The 16,465-nt window shown below is 40.7% G+C and overlaps 2 protein-coding genes across 3 annotated transcripts in view; both read right to left on the bottom strand.

Moving 5' to 3' along the window:
* Positions 1-370: 370 nt before the first annotated feature.
* LOC117947332 (kazrin-A-like) lies at positions 371-9,890 on the bottom strand. The gene is made up of 8 exons (XM_034876156.1): positions 8,500-9,890; positions 5,462-5,670; positions 5,176-5,294; positions 3,878-4,109; positions 3,672-3,773; positions 2,817-2,983; positions 2,454-2,595; positions 371-1,302 (listed from the first exon to the last, which is right to left on the bottom strand). The coding sequence occupies exons 2-8, from the start codon at positions 5,570-5,572 to the stop codon at positions 1,144-1,146; spliced, it is 1,032 nt and encodes a 343-aa protein (XP_034732047.1). The 5' UTR covers positions 5,573-5,670; positions 8,500-9,890; the 3' UTR covers positions 371-1,143.
* A 161-nt stretch (positions 9,891-10,051) lies between these two features.
* LOC117947324 (kazrin-like) overlaps positions 10,052-16,465 on the bottom strand; it is a 167,799-nt gene continuing 161,385 nt past the window's right edge. For both annotated transcript variants that reach the window (XM_034876143.1, XM_034876144.1), the window contains 3 exons: positions 14,947-15,136; positions 12,233-12,369; positions 10,052-11,853 (listed from right to left, as the gene is read on the bottom strand). In XM_034876143.1, the coding sequence (XP_034732034.1) occupies positions 11,683-11,853; positions 12,233-12,369; positions 14,947-15,136 (498 nt within the window). In that variant the 3' untranslated portion in view covers positions 10,052-11,682. The remainder of the gene's footprint in view (positions 11,854-12,232; positions 12,370-14,946; positions 15,137-16,465) is intronic.

Raw genomic sequence — 16,465 nt, 5'->3', positions numbered from 1 at the left:
GATACGTTTGGTACGTGTGGTCGTGGCCTAAGTCAAATATTCCCTCTATTTCTTGCTCTTGTTTGGTCTCCATCAACTCCAGTAAAATATACCTGTCTTTTTAGCTGTTCATTGTATAACTTTCTTTACCAGCTAGTTGCAAACATTATTGTTTGGTGCAAGACAGGCTGGGAATTGTGTTGTTGAAAACAGAGTTGTTGAGATATGTGACATTAAATAGTGTAAAACCAAAACAATAAGCTGAAAAATGCTTAAAACGGTAGAATGGCGCTGCGGTGTTGGTCTTTGTAACTTTGTGCGCAATCCCTTTTACATTACATGTAGTAAGTTTATCTTTATTTTTATACTGAAGACGGGTGCAACAGGTCTATCAGATTTGAGATGTTATCTTTATTTCATTTAAGGAACTCTCATTTTCACATTTATGCATCCTCACACTTTTCAGCCCTGAGGCTTCTATGGACATACAGCTCTGCAGTCATCTTTTGTTGGCATTGTTCAAATATTTTACAGTTTACTGCACAGTATAAAACATCAGATGAGGGTGCTATTTGTTTAGACACAACTGTGTAAATGTTCAAGATGAAAAATTACTATCAAATAAACTTGAGAATTTAAAATTCAATTCAAGTCTCTTTTTTTGTCAACTGTCCTCAGTTACATTAACAAGGCATCACAAAAGTTGAATGAAACAAGAACAGTTTACACTGATATGAAAGTCTTTTTCATTTTGTACCCTGTAGTATGGAAACCGTTCTTTTTTTAAATTCAATTTTCTACAGAAAAACAGTAACCAGTCAACAAAAACATATTGCCAAGTTGCATACCTGATTCACAAAGAACCATTTACACCCAACGTAATAGAAAAATAATCATTTAGCTAGAGTTGTTCATCCGGCGCTGTGGAAGGGAAATAACAGCCCTCAAAAACAGCAAAATATCACCTGCTCACGTTGAAATGTTTTCTTAAACCAGGGAAACTTGTAAAAAAAAAAGAAGCCTGCTGCATTTTAAAAATGCAATCTGTCCTTCATCTTTCAAAAATATAACCATCTCATGTTCAGGTGCACATGACAAATGTCCATAATGTAGATTTAGTTATGATGAAGCTAACAGCTGGTGTTTCGTCACACTCTGATGACCTCACACGTTGGTGACCTCGATGCTGGTGTAACCGTGGATTGGGCTTCCCTCGGCTCTGGGCGGGGTCTGGTCTTGACCCTCCCCAGGCAGGGAGCCAGAGCTGCTGTGGCAACTCAAGTCTCGCCCATTGCGGGCTTTAGGGCTGAAGCCTGTTGGAGGCTGAAACAGAAACACACATTCATTTTAACTACAAATACTCTGAAACAAGGCCCTATTTACAAAACGGAAGAAAATTGATGACCAAAAGAGTCATGCAAAATCATGTCCAGGCACTCAAGATTGCTTACAAAACGTTTTTAAAATGCCTTTAATAAATAGGGCAAGACATTAAAAATACACCAATGTGTATCGGCTTGAGTCTTGAGGCCCTGTTTACTTGGTGCTACTGATGACAAGATATCTCATGGGGGAAATATAGCTCAGCTTAAATTCTTTCAGGAAGACCTAACTTTTAATCATTGCACTCCTAAATCAATTCAGCGGTTATCCTAATAACTGTACTTTTTGCTGTATATTGCTGTCTAATATATGCAACTAGTCTCCTGATTTAAATGTAGCTCAGCATAAATTCTTTCAGGAAGACCTAATTTAATCAATCCTTTCTTCCTAAATGGAATCAGCTGTTGGAGGCGTTCACCTTCCTGCTTAACCAATCAGAATCGTTCACAAATTGCAAGGGCCAATCACAGAGTCACAACCCTGCTTTTAAAAATCTGTTTCTTCCTGTGCTTTTCAGCTGTTGTTTCAGGCTAGGAGTGCCACCTTCCACCTCCCCCTCCCCCTCCCCCTCCCCCTCCCCCTCCACCTCCAGTCATCTACTCCAGCTGACCGGTCTGGAGCCTCCTTCAGTCTGGTTTTCGGGCTACTTCATCACTATGTATGTAGATACACAAAATATTTGTATAGCGATGGAGTCTAATCGCCAATGACTTTGTACATTCTATTGAGCTGTACAATAAACCTAATTTGCATATCTGCAAACATATCTTTCCTGATTGAAATAGTCTTTGTGTAATTTAATCACTTCATTCTATTTCATCAGCCTAGGTGTAGTTTTTGCATATTTTGTATTCAGCATGCTGCCATTCAGATTGTCTTGTCTGCACTGATCTCATTAATGTTGTAAACATGCTGTGTCAAATCCCTGTTACGTAAAATTATTCTAATGTCTTGTAATGTGTTAGCACCGAGCTCCATTTCTTCTGCACCACATAGAAGTGACAGAGCCGGATTTTGATTCCTATTTCAAAACGTGGAATGAAATTGAGAGAAACAACTCATTTTCAATAAGACTATTTCCCACCCCCCACCTTGACAGCCCTCCTCCTCAGTGAGCCTTCGTCATCAGTGTGTCTGCTGGCAGAGCTGGGCGGTCGGCCCAGGGAGTTCTGGCGAAGGGGGGTGGGTGGAGTTCCCAGGTTGAGATGCTCGTATTCCTGCTTGGCATCTGTTCTGAAAGGGAACATGGAAAGCAGCAGAATGTTGGGGACAGCCAAAAATGTCAAAGCATTTGAAAGACACTAGAATACACCTTTGTGCAACATTTACAGACAAATACAGCATGTATCATCAGAGATTGTCACTTCAGGTATCAGGCAGTACATCTTATATCTAATTTAGTTACACATAACCAGAGGCTACAGTAAGTGGATCTATAGTGGGATCTGTCTCACCTGGCCGGGCCAATCAGGTTTTTCATCTCCTCAACAAGGTGTCGGCGAACCATGTGCTTGTTGCTAGGGATCCCCAGTGCTGTTGCCATGGCGTCAGTGTTAAAAGTTGGGTCAAGAACCATGACAGCGCCATGAACTCCACTGCTTGAAAGACTTTCAGCAAACTCCTGGACATGAGGGTGGAAAGACGGTTTAGGAGTAGCTAATTTTCATTCATAAAATCAAATATAAAATGCTCTCATTTAATACTGTGCCTGATGTAGGTTAAAGGAAAAGGCACTGATAATAACAGCCTCTCATTAATGATGTTAAATTTGCTCTGAGGAAAATAACTGATTAATTTGTTGATCAATATAAAGTCACACTCTAAGGATATTAACAGGATGTCAGTCTAGACAGCCTTATCTCTAAACACCCTGAATGTGGTCATGCCTCATAATGGAAACATGTTGTTTTATGCCAGTCAGACAGTAGACAATGTTGACTTGGGCTGTGTTCTTATTGCAGCATTACCATTGAGGCAGAAATCTGAAAGGCTTTGTAATGAACTAGCAGCTTACAAACGCACTAACAAAGGCCTTCTATCACTCTGTGGAGATAGGGAGCGTTAAATAAACACAAAAGCCTCGACCATCTACAATATCACTTGATAGTGTTCTTGTAATGCCAAATACATTAATATTGCTTGATTAATATTTAATCAACATATTAGCCTTGTTGCAACGACTGTAGCTTCAGGTTTTGTTTAAAGATGTGAGTTAAAAAAGGATAACATATTGTTTGCACAGAAGTAGGACCTGTAAACTGAATGTTTTACATTTCTTAAAGTTGCATTCTCTTTCTCTCTGTCCCCACCTTCAGGTCAATATCTTTGATCCATTTCATGACCCGATGAGAGGTCCACACCAACGGATCCACGTTCTGATGCTCACAATGTATCCGGCGAGCCTGCAGTGCCTGGAAAGCATTTAAACAAACACTTATAACTAAACTGTTCTGTTATATCCAAGTGTATTCACTGGCGTCCTCTGCCTGTGAACATGTTGCAGAATCTCACTTACCTCCTTATCAAAATTGAGTAAGTGCAGCAGTTCGATGCCCAGCAGCAAGCTGACCTGGTGGAACTTCTTGGTGATGTTCAGGTAACGTTCAAGGTCCCGACGTGTCAGGGAGTTCAACAGGCGCCCGTCTATCAAGTGGTTGTGAAAGGCCTGCGAGTACTGAGGCAAGCCCACGTCACTTAACCAGGCCTTGGCCACCCAGTGGTGGTCCATATCTGCAGCCTTGGACAGCCTGCACACAGATAAATTGTTAAAGGCTCTTTTCATCTAAATTACAAAAATACATTTTCTTACTTAGTCTTTGTGTTATCTAGCCATGAAATCGTACCAGTATTACATCTTGGTTGGTCCAGCCTTTTCCAAACAGCTATTTGATGGCTTGCCATGGAATTTTATACATGCATTTATGGTTCCGAAAATTACTCCTACTGACTTTGGGATTGCCTGACCTTTGCTCAAACATCGCAATAACATTTAGATTCAGAATGAATTGTCTCAAATTTGATCAGATGTTCACGTTACTTTTAGGACGAATTACAATGACTTTAGTGGGTATTCAGTTTTCATTGAATTAATAACTCAATTTGAACTCGTACAAGGTACATCTCCAGTGAAATGTTATTTCACCAACACTATCACCAGGTGAAAATCTTAACATACAGAAAAATTAGTCAGGTGTAATTTTGTTTTGGACTGTTGATCAGACAAAACAAACTGAATATTTCAACCTGGGTTCATGAAAATTAGGATGTGGATTTAGACCATCCAAACTCCTGAGTATCAGGTACACTGATTTGAATGAATGCTTTAGATTTTTTCAAATGTCATTTCTTCAATGCTTTGAGGCTGTATAACTCAAAACCCAAACTACAGCTGCAAAGTGTACATATATATGGTAAGTTAGAAAATATTTATATATATATATATATATATATATATGCAAACAGTGTATATTTTTTTGTGATTTCTGGTGAATTCACAGGTAGTTAACACTGCTGTTCATCTAGGCAGGGAAACACTCTGGATAAATCACCATCCTTTTGCTAACAGACACATAGTTTACAGGTAAGTGACCTCCATCTCATTAATATGTAAACGGTGAAGCAGTTGCATTTATTGGAGCTTTATGTCTCAACATTTATCTCTCTATTAAAAGTCAATATTATGACGGAAACAAGTGATCCCACCCGAAATTTTTTAAATGTTGTTACTATAAATCACCATCAGAGGGCCCTCTTACATTACCACATAATGTAGGTGACAAGTCTTTACAAGAATACTCTGTTTCCCTTCCTCACCCTCTACCGTTCTCAGCATCTCTGTAATCCTCAATGGCCAGACGCAGTTTCCGGCGATGCATTAAACTGCTGACACCTAAACCCAGCTCCAGGTCTTCGTCTGTTAGCCCAAGTAAAACCTGCAAAATGGGATACAGTTTACTGCAACCAAAGCTTAAAAGTGTCCTATAAACAAATGAGGGAGGATTGAAATGTGACAGGTTGGTCATTTACACATTTGTGCTCAATAACTGATGTAAAATACAAAGTGAGAACACCTGCATCATGCCAGTGGTTTAATTCTTACCTTTCCACTCTTGACATTTTCTGAGCAGGTGCGGATGTACATGGGCATCGCCATGACAACCTCCAGCCAGGCCTGCACAGTGCCTGCCCTCCACTGAGACATGGGTGTCATCCTAGCCAGCTCTACTTGCTGGAGGCGGTCCAGCTGATCCTCGGACCCGTCTGACAGGCTGAGGCTGTGGCGGGTGGGGCTGGAGAGGCTGTCTGAGTCTGGGTAGGTGGGTGGATGAGGGGAGGGGAGGGGAGGGGAAGGAGACGTGGGTGATGTAGTTGAGGGTGTGAGTGAAGGCAGAGGTAGTAGTGGGTATAGTGAGCACAGAAAAAATAAAACGTTAATTCCAACATACTGTAACAAACTAAAACCAGTAACATAAAACCAGCTCAGTTGGCAGAAGGGAACTGGACGGTGAGTTTTTTCTTCAAAACAATCACGCTTTTAACAACATCCTAAGGTTTTGGCTGTGTGACAACAAGCCAAGCGTTTGCCAGCAATGCTGTAAACAAAGTTGCAGCTTTAATATACATGATGCTCATCACTTAAGAAGTCCATTAAACAGCCAGCTGTTTGTTGAATTAACATGACTCATCTGTTTAAATTAGCCTGCAGCAGCAGCTCGCTGAAAACAAAATGCCTGCAATTTGGAAAATTAGGTTACGTGTTGATGCAATATGGAATCCGCCTCACATTAGTATAATTTACTATGGGGTAAATTGTGCTTTGAAATTGTAATTTGTCCTTACGATATTCCTTTTAGTCTTGTATTGCTTACCTGTTATGTAACTATGTTGCGGCCAAATGTTTCCTGTTTACCCTTTTCTCCAGATTTCAATATATTGGCAAACAACGCAGTTTACTTGGTTGCACTGAGAACCAATGTTCTGTCTTTACCCTCAGGTGGCAACCTAGTACCGGGTTTCTACTCAGTTTGTAATGTAGTGTCATGAGATGCTTTCAATATTGGACATACTATTATTGTTCTGATTACTCACGACAAATGTATGTGTGGAGTATGCTCATCTGCTTGAGGTGTTGTTTGGAGAAAAAGCCCAAAGTACAAATAGCCTTGCCTGTGCAGCAACACTAACAAAAATAACTGCTAATTCAATTGAAAATAAGCATGTCAGATTGAATGACGGTCCCTCTGTGAGTCATCCAGTTTGATATGTTGCCTGGTGCCTTCAACCCTAAAACCGGCCAAAAAAATTACTCAACAGGTTATTTGTCTCTTTATGTCTCCTTGTTTTCAGTAAAGACAGCAAATAGAAACCCTACGTTATGCCATGCTTTTACTGCACCACTGTGCACAAATGAGATTCACCATTGAACTGTTGGAGGGTCAAAATAAACAGATTTTTTTTTTATCACACTTCAGTAATTCATCTAAAGCTGGATGCTTTTATGCTCCTTCCTAAGAGCATTACATAAACTGAAGGTGCACTTGCAAGTGTCCCTTTGAGAGCAATTCATATTAAGCTGGATAAATTTGCTCTTCTTCAGGAATGCACTCTTGTCCAGATACAAGGTCAGTTTTTTACTCCGGAGAGTTCTTACAAAATGATGTCGCATAAAGAACTGCAGACCTGGCTGTCTGACATCCAAACTGTTGGAGACTGGACTGTGTGTGACATGAGAGTCGGGTCCTACTGTGGGGATAAAAAACCCTGTGAAAGCGAAGAGGATCAGAAGAACATTGTTTAGCTCTGCGGTCCTGCTACTGTGAAGAGGTTTGATCCCTTATTTGAGGCCATAAGTGTCAGGTGTGTTTTGTGAACACTGTGATGGATCGTTGGTCCTTTTGTGTGGAGAAACAAAGTGTGTGTGTACAAATGACATACTGTAAGACACAGGAGACCGTTCTGTTTATGCAATCAATCCTTAAACACGTCCTTCAACAGCTAGTGTAATGGATGTTATCGCTACAGCACTGCAGCGTTTCTGATGTGATGTCACACTCAAGATGAGAAATGGAGGAGCATGTAGTGTTTCGTCATGGACATTTAAGATAAATGAATACACCAAAGGTAGCTAGCTGGTGATAAACCTGGTGCATCATACCTAGTAGCTATCTAGCTAGAAGGTAAAGTTCCTTAAAGGAACCCATCCATATGTAGGGAAATATGCTTATTCACTTTCTGATGGCTGTTACTTGCAAATGAGATAACGGAAGTTTAAGCTATAGTGTGTAGTTTCTGTTGCTACCATGAGGAATTCCAAGTAATGACAACAAGACTGTCAGCGTCCACATGATACAAGCCTAATGTGATTCCTCCTTTCCTCCATACAGTTGCTAGTAATTAAGGAGGACACGGAGGATTAAATAAATATGATTGACTTATCAGAAGAGGTAATTATCTTCACTCGAGTTTCTGCACGGGAAAGTCGCCGGGTGACACAATCTTCTGAACATAGCCACACTGAGAAATACAGAGAGTTGTGTGGAGCTGATAGTCTCATTTAGCATTGTAGCAATTCATCTGGCAATGGCTTGAATGTAACGGACATTTCCTAACAACAAATAGGTACACTCTAAATCTGTAAAAGAAGAGTTTATTAATTGTCTTGTCTCAGATTAGATGAGAAGATTGATCCCACTCCCATGTCTTTGCGCTAAAGATTAAGCTACGGCCAGTTTCCAGTTCATAATAAGCTAAGCTAACCGGCTGCTGGCTGTAGCTTCATATTTAGCTTACAGATATGAATGTGGTATTAATGCTCCACAAGAAAGAAAATGTCTATTCCCAAAATGTAAAATTTATAGCAATCTGTAGTCTATCTGAAGTTTGTGTTGAATATAAATATGTCATAAGAACTTCAAGTAAGAGACTTCAGTTCAAAAGGGATGATATTATCAATAAACAAGAAAAACACTTGCTGTTGCCCCCAAAAGCTGACATTATCATTTATGGTAGCACTCAACTTGAAGAAGTGCTAAATTCTAAGGTCCTTTTGTGACGTTTTTTTGAGAGTTAGAAGGCATCTGCAAACACAGTTTGCAACCCAGCTCAGCTCATTTTTTAAAGCAATTGGAACTTGTGTACCTTGGTCTTACTGAGTCTGATTGATTACTTCTTGGGTCACTTCACTGTGTTGGGAGTCCGATGGAGGTCAGGCAAGAGGGGTCAGTGTTAGAGGGTCAGGGGTCAAATCAAAGCAGAACATTATTGACACCATGTGCTGACACATTCTGTTCCAACAATCTGACATGGCTTCCTTTCTCCCCCTCCCCTCTGTTTTCTGATTATTGATTTCAATTTTAAAAAAGGGCAGAAATAATTTCCAGAGTGAATAAGGAGTTTAAATGGGGAGAGAGAGGAATGGAGGCCATTTGGAAGCTTTGGGGATGCAGTCCTCTCACGGATAGACTTGCAGGGATGAGGGAGGCTCACGCATATGTTAAAAATGGCAGCACCCCCCAGCATAAAGGGGTGAATCAGGGTTAGAGCAATACCACGACAAATGAACAGGTAAACACACAAACACAGGGAAAGAGAGGACAGCCACATGGAAGTTCAACGTTATTTATTTTATTTTAAAATAATCTTTTTCTTCTCATTTAGTTCTTTTGAGCGTAATTTTGTTGCCATGCCTTTTAAAGTTCGCTACTATCCACTTCTAAACATTTTAGGACCTCACAACAGAAGTCCTCCACTGAGGCCTACATCTTTGACTTTAAATAAAAACTCTTTCATAATAATAATAATAATAATAATAATTTGATTTCTGTAAAGTTATCTCATTTACAAAAAAGTAAAATACTTGTGGAAAATAAAGGACAAAGAGACCGTGGCTCAAAACATATAATTATACAATGTTATTCATTTTAACTTTTTTTCCACATAAGCAGAAGTTTACGGAGCCCTGGAGGTGACATGGAGGGGGAAAAAACATGTACTGGGGACAGTAAACTCGAGATCTCGACTTTCATGGAGGAAAGGAAAAGAAAAGAAAAATTTTGCCTACTGGGGACAAGCTGGAGAGTTTGAAAGTCAAGATATCTTGCAATTCTTTTCTTAGTTTTTTACCCCTGGAGGAAAAGAAATATCATTTTTTATTTTTATTTTTTATATTTTTCTGTTTTTCTTCTCCTTCCATGTCAAAGTCAAGATCTTGCAGATAAAACTCAAGATCTTGCAAAACAAAGTCAAGATCACACAAAGGTGCTTGTCCCCAGCACATGTTTTTATTTATTTATTTTTGTTAATTTTTTTTCTGTCTCCATGTCACCTCCGGGGCTCCGTAGAAGTTGGTTAGATGAAGAAATAAAAAAATAGCCTGGATTCTCATACATTTCATTAAATGCTCAATGAAATAAACTGGTTGAGTTGTTGTTCTTATACATACAAGTTAGTACATGGTGACTTGTCTATGAATTACCTTCGTGATTTACCTCTAAATCCATTATCTGCTAGCGCAAATGTGGTTGAGCTAATCCCCTCACATGTTAGTTGAATATCTGGGAGAGAAAAGATTTCCTAGTGTTGGCAGTGCAGACTCCGGCTCAATCCAAAGAAAGGATGAAAATAATCCAACATCTTTAGCCATTCTTTTGCCTAAAGAAACACTATTAACCTTTGACATCAAGTTAATTGCTTTTTTTCAGCAATGGCCTGAACTCTAAAACAGAATTTGGGGGTCATGAGAGAAGGTATGCATTTGCTTTCAGTTTTGATTAGCCTGCTTAAATCTGATTTGTAACCTCGTGGGTTGGTATTCATTATTGTTATACCAGTTCATTTAATGTAGGCTCTGCTCTCAATGCTCTAAATTGAGATTTACATTTTCTGGTGAAATGACCCAATTCCTGAGGTTTGGAAAAGCCTTGACCAGCAGTCTAAAATCCCCGATGTTAGCATAACTGATGTTTATGCTCTCACTTATGCTATGATAATAGCTTTCTTTTTTAGAATATTACAGATTAATTCTACTCCCAGCAGCCTTTTTTAGTATTATTAAAAATGATAGCTACAAGGTACTGTAAGATCCCACAGAAAGAAAATTGTACAAGGCCTCATGAATAAGTGGAATAATTATTGAATCATTTAAAGTGTAGTGCTGTTTTTTTTTTAGACTGCTGACTTTGCTGACCTTTCATATTTCAAGTGTAATTTGCAGCAGATTAAAACGCTCTATGTTTAGTTTTGGGATGTTAAGCTTTTAAACATTTATCAAAATGCTTTATTTTCTAAATCTACAAAATTATGAATACACATAATGAAAGCAGTAACTGACCTCTCTTTTTGTTGTGAAACATCTCCTTGACAACATTCCCAGAGAAAAACATTTCTGTTTCATAGGGTTTGGCTCAACATGCGTTTGGGGACTGGGACTATGTGCATGCATGTCACACATGTACCTCAGGCATGTACCTTCCATCTTAACAGATAGAAAACACATTTCTCAAATTTCCTGTTTGGCTTCATGTTGCCGTGGAACAAACTGTTGTGCATCGAAAGTTTATTCCTCGCTTAGCAGCGTCTTTGAAGTCTCATTTTAGTCAACATTCAAGGGGTGAGCAATTTTTTTTGGCGGCTGAAGGATGTGTTGTACAACCGAATTAGAGGCGGATTTGTGGAGTCTGCATGTTGCCGACAGGAAACTGTTCTCATCATGGCAGTGTGGAAGGAGGGGGATGGACCAAGCAGGACAATAACCAGGGAGGAGTTCAAGTTAAAAGGTAGTGAGAGGAGGGGAGTACATGTCAAAAATAACAAAAGGCATTCAGGACAAGGAGACATTTACACGCACAAAGTGCACATCAACTGTTGTTATTTACAAGTACAGCAGTCCTTCAAGTTTCCAGTTGAGTGAAAACAAAAAGTCAAAATGTAATGCACAATTCAAAAATCAAATATCACAGCCGTTTTGGAGGGCAGATACAATAAAACATATCCTCAAGGTCGCTGTGTCACAGTGTCCACTCTATTTACAGGACTGTACATACATACATACAGGTGCAATTTGCTCGTTAAGGTTCACACTAGCACAACGCGCCTCCTGCTTCTGACATGGCCTCTGACCATGGACGACACACGCATGCACACACTCTCACACACATACACACACGCAAGTAGGCATGAGCGTGAGACTGCGCAGGCACACACATTATTATATATGTACACACTGACATCAAACACACACACTCTTTCTCACACACAACACAATGCTGTCTTCTGATAATTGCCACAAAGGCTTCCCAGGTGGTTTGCTGGGAAATGTGTGCTTTACCAGTCTGCATCTTCCTCTATGTAATAATCAGGCGATGAAGTACCATCAAACAAACCAGGGTCGAGGGACTTGCGCTGTTTTCCTCGAGCAAAGACGCGCGACAGAGAGCCCAGCCCCATCTTCTCTTTCTTCTTCTTACGCTTCGCCTCCTCCAGATCTTCTAGGGACTGAAGGAAGAAAGAGGGAGCAGTGGGAAGGAGAAGATGAACACAAGGGAAGAGTTACAGAGAGATACAAGAGCAGAGAAGTAAGTCAAGTCATGCAGAGTGGGCGATAAAGATCAGGAAAGATAAAGATCACAACACAAAGGGGAGGTGTCACTTGACATGCTGCCAGGCATGCACTTATTCAACAACCACAACTGGTTTGCACATAAATTCAAGTCACAGCTGCAAAGTGAGCACACGACTGCGTGGGGGCAAACATGAATTCTGCCAGATCGATGGCGGAAGGAAACGGCAGCGGCCAGGGAGCAGGACAATCGGCAGTTACTAGAAAGGAGGAGATAACTTAGGAGGATGCTGGGGGGGGGGGGTTAGCTCTTACATTGCAAAGGGAGTGAGTCCGATGGCGTGGTGAGTTGATGTCGCTGGGTGTGGATGACCGGTCTCCCTCCACCGCCGAGGAGTCGGAGATGATGGAAGGCTGACGCAAGTGGCATGGGCTCACCCGCACGGCTGCCACTAAACGGGACAAGATGAAAAACAGATACGATTTTTTTTTTTTCCAAGGGGTGTGTTTGGGCACCAAAAGTAGTGAACAGGGAAAATATTTTTTTCTCTTTCTACAACACCCTTAAATGAAAATTTGTATAAAAACAGCCCCTGATCCAAAGCCTGAAATGATTTGCAATTTTCTGCAGTTGCTTAGCAACAGTGAAAACAGCTTCAAAGAGGTTTAGCGTGTGAGTGTATCAGTGAGACTGATACATACAGGACCACAAATTGCATAGCAATTTGGGGGTCCGTGACTGTTCACACGTTTTCCCTGTTTTTGTGTCTTTGTCTGCTTCTTCCTTAAGATGCCCCCAGTTAGTGAACAACCTGTTTGAACCAGTGGCTGCCCTTTAAAACAAGCTCTAGAAAGATTAACATGAACTGTTACTCTTGTGTAAGCAAGCTTTTCTGTGTAGAACTTTCTTTTTAGGCTGATAGGTGCCGGTAGTGCAGTTTTTGCACTTAGGTTTAGAAATGTTTAGTCTTATGTCTTTCAGAAGTTTTGGATCAAGCTGTGGTTGGCCTAGACACTCCAAGGGCCTTAACTATTCATGCGCATAATCTAAAGGGTAAGATTATACTGACTATAATGTTACCTCCAGGATCTAGATACACTGTGTGCACAATTATTAGGCAAGTGAGTATTTTGACCTTATTGTCATTTTTAGGCATATTATCCAATTCCAAGTTAAATAAACTTAAACGCTAATAGGATTTGAGCATTATCAGGTTATGTGAACTTATTTAATGAGGGAGGGTGTGACCTAAAGTGATTAACACCCTGTTTTAAGGTGTGCATAATTATTAGGCAGCTTCTTTACCTCAGACAAAATGGGACAAAAACCGATGTAAATGTAAAAAAAATGTAAAAGGCCATTCAGAGGGATGCAGCACTCTTGATGTTGCAAACATATTGAGGCGTCATCTCCGAACAGTTAAACGCTTGGTTGCAAATAGTCAACAATGTATAAAGAAACGAGTGGAGAGGAAAAAAAAGACGCAGATTAACTGCTAGAGACCTGAGAAGAATTAAACGGGAAGTTACCAGGAACCCATTAACCTCCAGTGCCGCCATATTCCAGAAATGCAACCTACCTGGAGTGTCCAGAAGTACAAGGTGTTCAGTGCTCAGAGACAGAGAAATATCTGAAGACAGATTTTTTAATGGTTTTATGGACAAATGAAATGAGAGTGACTCTAGATGGACCAGATGGATGGGTCCATCTCTCTCATGGATCAATCTCTTTGTGCCTATTAGAGAGCCGTGGCTGGATCTCTAATGGGCACATGGCTCCACTTCGAGTCAGACGCCATCAAGGTGGAGGTTGGGTACTGGCACGGGCTGCTATTATTAAGGAAGAGCTAGTTGGACAGTTTTGGGTTGAAGATAGACTTAAAATCAACTCCCAAAACTACTGCCAGTTTTTAGAAGATATTGTCTTAAAGCAGTGGTACAGGAAAAAGTATATATCTTTCAAGAAGGCCATGCGTTTTATGCAGGACAATGCTTCATCACATGCATCCAAGTACTCAACTGCGTGGCTAGCCAGCAAAGGCCATAAAGATGACCGAATAATGACATGGCCCTCTTCCTCATCAGACGTAAACCCCATTGAGAACTTGTGGACCCTTCCTAAACGTGAGATTTACACTGAGGGAAGACATTACACTTCTTTGAACAGCCTTTTGGAGGCTTTGGTCGCTGCTGCACCAAAAGTTGATCATTAACAGATCAGGAAACAGATGGAGGAAGAAGGGTGGCTATATTGGTCACTGAACATTTCTTAAAATGTCAGAAGTGTTTATTTGTTAACTTTAAGTTTTATTCTTACTCTAAGAAATTAAAATTAACAAGCAAGATGTGAACATTTTTTGGGTTGCATAATAATTCTGCACACATGGATATTCAAATGAGAAAGCTAAAACTCACTTTTTCTTTGTTAAATATTCAGATTTGAGGTTTGACATTTCTGATTGACTGAGAGCAATTTGTTACAATACAATACAATAAATCCCCAGGAATACAACTTGCCTAATTTTGGCACACAGTGTATTTCATAATAACTATGTTGCTCACATACTAACCCCATGTGTCCCCATTTCATTTCAGGGAGGGGAGAGGGACCAGAAAGTTAAAAATAAGGGCCAAAAAAGTCAGTAAGTGTTTTGCTCAGGGACATATTGGTTGATGTATCACAGTGGGAATTGAACCCAGATCTCTCACACCAAAGGCACGTGTCATATCCACTACGCCATCATCACCCACCTTAACTCCCGACTCCTCCTCAGCTGCCACCATTCTCAAATACAGAGAAAACATTTGTGTGTGGCAAAGCCAAATGGAAGCTGATATGTTCACTGTAACTGCTACATAAAGCGCATGAAATGTAACGACCTAAGCGACATCAGTGGCCAACAATGTGGTTGTAGTGAGCAAACGGCAGGAGTGAGTGTGTGTGAAGCAGGTTTGCATGTTCATGCAGGGGCTAAAGGACGGTAAAACAACCTTGTGTGTTACGGTAGAGATGCTTCTGTCTTTCCTACCTTGTCTGTCAGTGGGATGCCCCGTGTGGACATAGAGGGTCTGCTGACTCTGTCTGATGGCAGCAGTCAGGGGAAGGTCAGGATGCATCACCCACTCCTGGTTGTTTCCGTTGACAACTGTCTCCGTTGGCATGGCCAGAGAGTGACGCTTGGGCACGTCCTTGGTCAGGGTGGCTAGTGACTGTTTGGCCTTTAGAAGGTAGAAAGACAGTTACAATAAGTCAGAAAGCAAAATCCCATCGAACAGCGATTCTGGACAGAAAATGTTTCAGGGTTGTTTTTTGAGTGAGTTATCATTGTTTTTATTTATGTGTCATATGTGTGCATACATGTACTGTAAGTGTCGAGTTGTGGACCCAGAATCCTAAGTCTCTAAGTGCATGCGGACAAGCGGGTTTTCCCCTGGGCTCCTCATGTGGTTGTTGCCTCATGAAAAATGCAGCTGTATTTATGTCTTTGTTGTGTGAAATCTGTTTTTGCCACACCAGAGAGCAAAGAGAGTGGAGAAAACAGAAGAGAAAAATATCTGGAGGAGGTTTTTGGTGTTTGCTTCCTTTCAGGGGAGGAGGTTAGGGGTTGGTGGGGTGCAGTGGTGGAAGACCTATTCAGATCCTTTACTTAGAGGAGAATTCCGGTCGATTTCAACATGTAGCTCTGGTGTTTGTAAATGTGGAGTGCTGTCAGTAGAGATGTTGAGTAGATGTACTTAGTTACATTCCACCATTGGTGGGGTGTAAAAACGTTTTTAGCCTTGACATATTTGTGTTTCACAAATGCTTGAAATCTTGTTAATGTGTGAATCTTATCATCATGCCAAGCGACAGCAGACTGCAAATCAACGCTGGCCCAACACCTCTGTTGCAATCATCTCTACTTCCCAGCCGTAAAACGATAATCACTCATAGTGGTTTACATGCAAAACCGAATACAATCACAAACCTTTGGAATAAACATTGGTTGCCAGAATATCCCCCCCCCCCACCAAAGCATTTCTTTGCTCAATTAAAAACCCATTCAGATAAATCACAGCAGGATTCAGTGGGATCACCGGGATCAGTCAGGGTCGGCTGTGGGTTAGTCAAAAACATGCAGCTGAGGTGGGGGACTTTCCAAAATGACAATTATGTCCCAAGTAGGAGTGATTTCCAGGGAGCAGGAGGTTTCAAGAAAAAACAAATATTAAAGAGCTCATATTATGCTCATTTTCCGGTTTCTAATTGTATTGAAGTTGTACCAGAATAGGTGTACATGGTTTAATTTTCACAAAAACACCATATATTTGTCGTACTGCACACTGCTGCAGCCCCTATTTTCACCCTGTGGGTTGAGTGCTCCATTTTAGCTGCAAAGTGAGGCATCTCATTTCTATTCCATCTTTGTTGGGAGTCGCACATGCGCAGTCCCTAGTATCTTTGGTCATCCGCTCTGACAAGATTGGTATGAGGGCGTGCCACACTAGCAGCTACGGGAACATTATAATGTGTGTTACGAAAATGAAGCGTGTGTCACAGAAGTAAAT

This window comes from Etheostoma cragini, chromosome 7 (assembly GCF_013103735.1).
Source record: "Etheostoma cragini isolate CJK2018 chromosome 7, CSU_Ecrag_1.0, whole genome shotgun sequence".
Taxonomy (NCBI): Eukaryota; Metazoa; Chordata; class Actinopteri; order Perciformes; family Percidae; genus Etheostoma; species Etheostoma cragini.
This window is presented reverse-complemented; position numbering and strand designations above follow the sequence as displayed.

Bases quoted from the DNA above. Each gene is read 5' to 3' on its own strand.
- LOC117947332 (XM_034876156.1), bottom strand. From the start codon at position 5,572: ATGACACCCATGTCTCAGTGGAGGGCAGGCACTGTGCAGGCCTGGCTG. The intron at 5,295-5,461 runs GTAAGAATTAAA...CCCATTTTGCAG, and splicing joins AAAATGTCAAGAGTGGAAAG to GTTTTACTTGGGCTAACAGA. The intron at 2,984-3,671 runs GTGGGGACAGAG...CCTCATGTCCAG, and splicing joins TCAAAGATATTGACCTGAAG to GAGTTTGCTGAAAGTCTTTC.